The 9,076-nt window shown below is 50.7% G+C and overlaps 1 protein-coding gene across 1 annotated transcript in view; it reads left to right on the forward strand.

Annotated features, from left to right (window-relative positions):
* Positions 1-8,311, forward strand: part of FRMPD1 (FERM and PDZ domain containing 1) — a 67,443-nt gene extending 59,132 nt beyond the window's left edge. Inside the window, exons 14-16 of the mRNA XM_084628430.1 lie at positions 1,345-1,492; positions 3,033-3,842; positions 5,765-8,311. Coding sequence (XP_084484556.1) covers positions 1,345-1,492; positions 3,033-3,842; positions 5,765-8,214 — 3,408 coding nt within the window. The 3' untranslated portion in view covers positions 8,215-8,311. The remainder of the gene's footprint in view (positions 1-1,344; positions 1,493-3,032; positions 3,843-5,764) is intronic.
* The last annotated feature ends 765 nt before the right edge of the window (positions 8,312-9,076 follow it).

Below are 9,076 nucleotides of genomic sequence, written 5' to 3' on the forward strand. Positions count from 1 at the left end.
AGACAGCGATGTGTTTGTTTTGCTGTTTCTGTTATTTTAATAAATGCAGTGGTGGGACCTTTTTTTCCTAGTTACTTTGTAGTATATCACTGGCTATCATGACCAATGTGCATTAACACTGTGCTCAAAAGGCAGCATGTCTCCCTAGTGCCTAACCATTCGACACACTAGCAGACTGTATTTATCAGAGTTTCTATCACTTGACAATTCTTTTAAAGGAAAATATTTTGCATTGGATAAAATAGACTAAATTAGCTGTTACCACTCAAGGAAAAGATCTTGGAGTCATTGTGGATAGTTCTCTGAAAACATCCACTCAATGTGCAGTGGCGGTCAAAAAAACGAACAGAATGCTGGGAATCATTAAGAAAGGGATAGATAATAGGGGAGAAAATATCATGTTGCCTCTCTATAAATCCATAGTACACCTGCACCTTGAATACTGCGTGCAGATGTGGTCGCCGCGTCTCAAAAAAGATATATTGGAATTGGAAAAGGTTCAGAAAAGGGCAACAAAAATTATTAGGGGGATGGAACGGCTTCCATATGAGGAGAGATTAATAAGACTGAGACTTTTCAGCTTGGAAAAGAGACAGCTAAGGGGAGATATGATTGAGGTCTATAAAATCATGACTGATGTAGAGAAAGTAGATAAGGAAGTGTCATTTACTCCTTTTCGTAACAGGAGAACTATGGGTCACCAAATGAAATTAATAGGTAGCACATTTAAAACAAACAAAAGGAAGTATTTTTCACACAATGCACAATCAACCTGTGGAACTCCTTGCCAGAGGATGTTGTGAAGGCCAAGACCATAACAGGGTTCAAAAAAGAACTAGATAAATTCATGGAGGCTAGTTCCATCAATGGCTATTAGCCAGAATAGGCAGGAATAATGTCCCTAGCCTCTGTTTGCCAGAAGCTGGGAATGGGTGATGGGATGGATCACTTGATGATTACCTGTTCTGTTCATTCCCTCTGGGGCACCTGGCACTGGCCACTGTCGGAAGACAGGACACTGGGCTAGATGGAGCCTTGATCTGACCCAGTAGGGCCATTCTTCTGTTATGTTAATGCAAAGACAGGAGAACCATTAGAACAGATGCAACGCGGTCAAGGAAAATGAGATTCCTTTAAAAAATATTTGGCTGTCCTTCATCAGTAGGACACTGGGCATCAAAGAAAAATCTGTTTCCCTTTCCTCCTTGTGGCCCACTCTGTAATATGCCTCTCCATACCTGGGACAGGATGGGAGATCGGGAATGTCCTTTTATTAAGTGCACATCTCTTCCGGTCACTTTGGGGGCCAAGTGTGAATAGAGTAATGCATTTTTTTCGTTACAGTTGCTGACGCTGATGCTAGAATCAAACAGTGCCAAAGATCTCGCCTGCCTCATTGCCGGTTACTACAGGCTGTGTGTAGACTCGGGCGTCTCCATATTCATCTGGGGTGAGACTAAGCAGCAGGCCCACCGCATCTCCACGGAAGAAGGTAAGAACTAGTCGCCTTTTTCAACAACGGGTGGCGAGTGACGAACCACCTTGACTAATCACTTAGGAGCATCTGTCACCGCAGACGCATGTCAGGTGCAGAGTTTTCTGCTAGGAAGTTAGTGCCCTCTTGAGCCCCAGCTCATGGCTCACAACTCCTTGAAGCTATTGGAAAGACTGTTCTCTTTCCGCTTACACTGGAAGCTACTTGGGGCAGGGGCTGTCCCTTTGTTTGGTGTCTGTACAGCACCTGGCATAGTGGGACCTGGTCCATGATGGGGGCTCAAGGAGGGCTCTTACCCGAGGCACTACTGCAATACAAAGAAATAATAGTAACTTTTATAATAATAACAACAATAATAATAATAAGCCACACACAGGAGAGGGTTCAAAGAATAGCCACAAGAATCATAGAATCATAGAAGATAAGGTTGGAAGGGACCTCAGGAGGTCATCTAGTCCAACCCCCTGCTCAAAGCAGGACCAACCCCAACTAAATCATCCAAGCCAGAGCTTTGTCAAGCCGGGCCTTAAAAACCTCTAAGGAAGGAGATTCCACCACCTCCCTAGATAACCCATTCCAGTGTTTCACCACCCTCCTAGTGAAAGGGTTTTTCCTAATATCCAACCTAAACCTCCCCCACTGCAACTTGAGACCATTGCTCCTTGTTCTGTCATCTGCCACCACTGAGAACAGCCTAGATCCATCCTCTTTGGAGTCCCCCTTCAGGTAGTTGAAGGCTACTATCAAATCCCACCTCGTTCTTCTCTTCTGCAGACTAAATAAGCCCAGTTCCCTCAGCCTCTCCTCATAAGTCATGTTCCCCAGTCCCCTAATCATTTTTGTTGTCCTCCGCTGGACGCTTTCCAATTTTTCTAGAATGATTAAAGGATTAGAAGACCTGCCTTATAGTGATAGACTCAAGGAGCTCAATTTATTTAGCTTAACAAAGAGGTTAAGTTAGGGTGACTTGATCAGTCAATAGTACCTACCTGGAGAACTAATATTTCAGAATGGGCTCTTCGATCTAGCAGAGAAAGGTCTAACATGACCCAAAGGCAGGAAGTTGAAGCCAGACAAATTCAGACTGGAAATAGAGTGTAACGTTTTAACAGTGAGAGTAATTAACCGCTGGACCAACTCGCCGAGAGTGGTCCGTGATGGGGAATCCACCACAACTTGTAAATCAAGGCCAGAATTCCTGTCGGAAAGCTCTGTGTTACCAGGCAGGTCAGACTAGGTGGGCCCCGTGGGCCCTTCGGCCTGGGAATCTAGGCATTAGACTGTATTAGTGACCAGCTCCAGGACTGGCCTCTGCTTTCAGCCGCAGGGTAGGACCTGGCACTAGCTTGCAGGTCGTGGCCCTGTGGGACAGACTGTGCGCCGTGCTCGTTTGTTCAGAATCCGAGCAGCAGTCACAGGAGTGGGTCTCTCTCTAAGAGTGCAAGGGGACTGAATCGCTGCTTGTTCTGGGCTTACTGGGCTGCTGTACCCAGCTGTTTGCATTGTCCTGTGCTCACCCGGTGTCTTTACATTGCAGGGTACGAGTCGAGAGCCTGCAGCGACTCCGAAGACTCTTGGGAACTGGATTCCTCTGTGGAGCGCTTTTTGGACCCCCCCTGGCTGAACCCCGGCAGCGTCCAACCTCTGTGTGAGGAGGAGGCAGGGCACGAGGAGCTGCCTGAGCTGGAGCCAGAGAGCAGAAACCCTGGAGGGAGGAGCGACGGGACAGACAGTGCATCCGAAGCCTCTGACTTGGCCAATACCGAGAGCAGAGACTGCAAGACCAGTGGCTCGAGTGACTCAATGGACGCTCTGGAGGAGGACGACTTGGAGGCCTGCTCCTCCAGCAGGCCAGAGTTCCTTCAGTTTTTCACACCCACTATTCAGGAACTCAGCTGCCAAGACAAGAGCGTCTTCGCTCTGGCCAGCAAGGAGGGGAGCGGTGGGGCGGAGTCTGAAGATTTCCTTTGTTTCTTGCAGTTCTCCCAAGGAAGCCACCCTGGGCCTGAGCAGACAAGCCTCAAGCAAAGAGGGGAGAATGAGGCGGATGCTTCGGCTCTCAAGACCAAGCTGTCGGAGGAGAACGTGATGGAGTATTACAGTCTCTGCTCCAGCATATCCCCAGCCAGCAATGGAGAGAGAAGCGTCCTCAATCATAGCCCAGGGAACGGCTCTGTGAAGGACCTGCCGGCCGAGTCGGGCCAGCAGGAGGGACTCTACAAGGTCGATCCAACAGTGGAGGAGAATGACCTCATCCTGCACCCGCCTCCGGGCTACGGGGACACCAGCTCCGAGGATGAATTCTACGATGCTGCAGACAGGCTGACCCCAACAGACGTCCTGACAGGTGTGCTCAGAGAAGAGGTTATGTAGTAAATCAGCTCAGTAGGGCAGGGACGCTCTCTTACCCAGCACACTTAGTACGGCAGGACCTAATCATTCCTGGGGTGCTCTGGTGGTACGGCTGGACGAGTGATGAATAATGAACCTAGGGGTGGTCATGTGTCAGATCCACAATGCCGAGAACATGTCCCCCTTGTTCAATTTCCCAAGGTTTTCCTGAAGCTCTTTCGACTCGCAAACAAGCTTTGTACACAAACTTTAAACGTCCCTTCTCCAAGAATGAATCCCTCGCAGGCAGAAATGCTGTGCAGAGAGCACATCGATATCGTAGCTATAGGGTTGGGTGGGATTTGTCGGTAGCACCCAGGTGAGTTCAGAGCAGCAGTCCCAGTGAAAGTCATGGGATCTGTGCCCCTCAGACCGTTCGGCATTCTCGAAACCCCACCTGCTATCACAAGCACAGTAGAGTACGGACATATATGGAACATGCATGTTATTTAAAGGTCTTTAAGCCTCAGTAGTACCCATGTGAGTTTGTTGTGTTCGCTGCGTACATGATGCACTTTGCAAAGTGTGTGTGGTCCTCACAAATGCCATGGGGGGTGCAGCTGGCCCAGAGGCTGACCGCTGTGCTCGGGGGTGGCATGGGCTGACAGGAATCCAGGGGGTGTAGATACAGGAGCAGGCCAGAAGAAAAGGAAGCGGGAAAGCTGTGTAGGGACTAAGTGGTTCAGTCCAGAGAATGGGAGGGAGGGGACGCTGTGTAATGGTGGGAGGCTGCTAGGAAGGAGACAGGGACCCATTCCTCCCAGGCTTGCCTGACCCCTGACACCGAGCGATGATTCATAGCCATTCTTAAAACCTAAAGAAATCCCCAGACTAAAAGTTGAAAAACTCTTATCACTTAAACTGAGCCCCAAAGCCCCAGGAGAACACACTGCAGCTTCCTCTCTCTTCCCCTCGGACAGATCACAAATTACCATTCCATTTTACAACCCACCAGCCCAAGTCTGGACAATACAGAAATGCATAGCTAGGGGCACGCTATCCATCCATCAGCCCTGCCAATTAAGGCCTAGAGTAAGTCAAGAAGAAGAAAAGTTTTCAAAAGAAAAATGATTCGTTACGCAAACAGGCATGCAATTAGCACTTACACCGCGCTGCGATTATACTCCCGCTCAGAGATGAAATGGTGTAAGTCCCTGGACCACAGAGTGAGCTACAGTCTTACAGTCCTGGAACCTGACCCTACGCTCTTCATGCTCATTTAGAAAATCAGCTTCTTTTATAATTAACATGAAACTGCCCTTTCCCAGGATTCTAGTTCTACCACCGCCTTATGGGCTCTTTACATTACACACTATTTAAGTTAACAGCTGTCCCTCCCACGCTATCAATGTAGAGCGCATTTTAACAACCCATTCTCAAAAACACTCGCTTAAAAACCCTGCAAAAACCAGTTACCACGACCAGCCGCTTGTAACGAAGCTAGACTAGCCCCTGGTCAGCAGTTAGTGTAACTTAACCCTGGGTCGCGTCCTTGCTAATTCTTTCTTTCCCATAACACTCTCTGTCTCCTGTACTCTTGTATGCTGAGGCCCCAAACCTAACTTCTGCTCGGTTCTTAACCTAAACCGTCCTATAAGCTGCACCCTCTGTGCTGAGCCACGTAGGACACAGGTTTGTCACAGCCCCCCATTTACAGAGCTTTAGCTCAAGCTAGAGCAGCTCATGCTTTTAGTGCTCAAGGTTCCCCAGTTCAATCCCTGGTGTCTCAGCCAAGATGGCAGACGTTCCCGATGCATGCTTATCATCAGTCCAGGAGACCCCGTGAACAACCCATGGCTCTCTGTGTGTAGCCAGTTATGCACACGTGTGGGGAACACTACCATCTCCTTACCCTTGTATTCTCTTCTTTCCTGGCAGGCTCTAAGGCACTGTCCCATGAGGGGAAGGGCGATTCCTGCTTCCTGAAGAAGTCGAGGTGCTACAACCTGGGGGAAAGCTGCATGTCGAGACAAGCTACCAGGGAGAAGCACAGAAAGGAGAAAGAGCTGAAGCATGCGAAGAGCCTGAGAAAGAGGAGATCTTTCCTACAGACGGATTACACGTCGCAGGTTACCTTCCCGGTGGCTCCATCCCCCTCCCTGGAGAGCACTGATCCTGCATGCTGCTATGAACAGGAGCCCCAGCTGCCCTCCGTCTCTCTCATTCACATGACATCCTCCTTGGACAACACTACCAGGGAACCCGCGCTGCTGGAAGCCAGGACCTTTGCCCAGCTAGAGCCTCAGAGCGAAGCCAAGAGTAAAAACCCTTCATCTAGCTTCATGGAAACAGAGCCGGACGCCACAGAAACCAACTCAGTAACCGCCTCAGTCATCCCTTCCATTTCAGCCAGTCAGCTCCAGGGTGACCAGGAAGGGAAAGAAAATTCGGACCTAACCCCGTTGCCCAGCTGTGCGGAGAACAGCCTGGGGCCTCTTGATTCTGCATGCACGTGTGAAAGTGGCTGCATAAGTCCTTCTGAAATATCTTCCCATTTGGGAGACATCAGAGACGCAGAACAAGCAGGAGGCGCCTGGAACAGCCCCGGTGGCTGTGGTCGCCCGTTTTCTGAAACCGAGGATGTATGTATAACCCGCACGGTGCCGCAAGAGCAGCCAATGCCACAGAGTGCCGCGGAGGCTCTGGAAGGCCGCCGTGAACTCAATACGACTGCACATCAGGGCAAAGGAGGGATCCCTGCTTGTGCTGAGCCCGGGCCTTCTCCATTGGGGTGCTACAGAGGCCAGCCGTTGCCCCAGGCTGCAGCTTCAGACCTGGATTCTCCGTCCACTGCTGATAAAGGAGAAGCATGTGAACAGCTTGTGCCATCATCTCCCTTTGCAAGGGGAACAGCTGATCCCACTAGCTGGGCAGTGAAGCAAGATGCTGAAGTGGTATCTGGAGAGAGAACCAGCAAGAACCTGAATGGAGAACCCTTAAGAAGAGTGGAAGATAAAAACCATTTGGGTTTCTCTAATGCCACGGAGCTGCTTTCAGGCTTTAACAGAGCATCGGGAATAATCACTCGCCTCTCCTGGCTTTCATTTGGAACCAGGACAGACCAAGCAATGCCCTGCCAGCAGGGGGGCGTGGAGGACGCCCCCCCAGCAGAGACTGTGCAAGCTGTTGGCCCAAGTCCCTGGACAGCAGGGCATTCCAACTCAGGTGCCCTCGGGAAGGAAACGCGTTTTTCCTCCGCTTCTCCAAAATTGCACCCTCCTCCGCAGCTGCTTAGTGGCCAGCGCCCAGAGGAGAGAGAACCCAGAGAAGATGCACTAAATGCGGATGGTCGCCACAAACAGCCCCAGCCTGCTCTGACTCCTCTCCTCACAGAGGAGACCACGGAGCAAAGAAAGGGCTGCCACATAATCACATCACCGGGGCTACGTTCTCCTTCCCCCAAAGATAGTGATGGCGCCTCAGCCCACAGAGAGGGAAACTCTGGTGCAGATCAATCGCTGCTTTGTGTGAGCCATGAAAAAGATGCCCCAGTGTCTACGAGCTACAACACAACGCGTCCTTTGGGTTTGACCAGTGTTAAGGGGACCCTCTTCCTCAAAGCTGGCATGGACAAGTGCAGCTGTCACTTGTCTTATGCCAGCTGCTTCCGCGGGCTAGACAATGACCTAGATCATGAGTGTGTTGATTCTGCACATAGCATTTCCTCCAGGCCTTTAACAACCCCACCGGCTGCTGGGAGCTTGTCGTTCCTAGGCCAGCCCCCTCCCAGGACCACGGACGAGAGTAACTGTGTGGCCGCTGAGCCTAGTGGGAGTGAAAACGGCCCATGGCCAGAATCTCATCCAGAAGCGCTGGGTCAGTTGCAAGAGAGAGCAGGGAAGTCACCGGCTGACTTCTCTCAGTTCCTGGCGAATGTGGCAGAGCTCCAGGCCCTTGTGAGGCAGTTCTCGGGAAACCAAACGAAACACCCTCGAGACACGTGCACAGAACATTACGCTGAACACAAGCACGTGCTCTGCGCGGAGTCCTGCAAGCTGATGGCCAGCTGCCAGAAGGTCCTACAACCAGACAGGCCTTCTGAAGAGCTGCCAGGTGCATTGCAGGAGACCTTCCGGGACCTCATGCGACTGACGGCGCTGTGTTTCCAGTTCACAGCCTGTGGGCTGTGCGGGAGACGTCACAAGGAGCTCACAGTCAATCTGAAGGACGTGGTTTGCACCTACCATGAGTTTGTCCGCGCTGCTCTCCAGACCGAGGGGAAGGGCGGTCACAATCTAAGTGCGACGCTGCTCGCACGCCAGGGCACGGCCCTCACGGCAGCAGTGTTCTGTCTAACCCAGCAGTTCAGGGCAGCGCCGGCGGTGTGAAGACGGCCGCTCCGCTGGACAGACTCTCATACTCGTGTACCGCTGACAGGAAAGTACCCAACAAACGTTTACTGTATAACCCATTAACCCAATAAAATATCTCCCACAGAAAAGCGACGTGAGTCATTCAGCAGTCTGGCCGCACACCTCAAGGCATGATCATAACGAAGCTAGACTAGCCCCCGTTCAGCAGTGAGTGTAACGCAGCGGCTGCCTTGAACCCCCTGAAGGCAGCAACTTACTAAGTAGAAGGCAGGACATTTTCCAGAAAATCCCCTCCCCTTCTCCCTGTAGCCATGCCTCCTGGGGCTAGGCGGGGGTGGAATGGGAGTGTGACCACAGGGCATTCGGCACTGCGTCATATGGACCAGCTCAGCGTAGGGTTAGACAACACTTAACACGGCTGTGGCCTCTGCTTGAAAGGCTGCCCGCCGTTAGATGACTCAGGCCCTTAAACATTGCAGCAAAAGCCTCTAACAGCAACCCCACCGTCCAGATTCCACACAGCAGTGACACCTCCAGCAGGGCTGGAAGCTAAGCCACGAGACCACTTCAAAAAGCAAAGCCTCCCCCTGGATTAATAATCTACCTACAAACCACCCCAAGGGTGCAGGGGCCCAGGAGCGTGTCCTGAGGGAATTCTGCACCAAAAAATTTAAAAATTCTGCACACAGTACTTTAAAAATCTGCAAAATTCTGCATATTTTATTTGTCAAAATAACACACACACACACCAGTTTCAATTATTTTGGTAATTTATTTCAAAATACTTGCCAGGGAGAATGTCCGTAACAATACGGACAATAAAAAAGATTCAGGAAATGTTTTTTGACAAATAGGTGCCTTACTAGGCATATAAATA

This window comes from Lepidochelys olivacea, assembly GCF_965140295.1.
Source record: "Lepidochelys olivacea isolate rLepOli2 genome assembly, chromosome: 5".
Lineage (NCBI taxonomy): Eukaryota > Metazoa > Chordata > Testudines > Cheloniidae > Lepidochelys > Lepidochelys olivacea.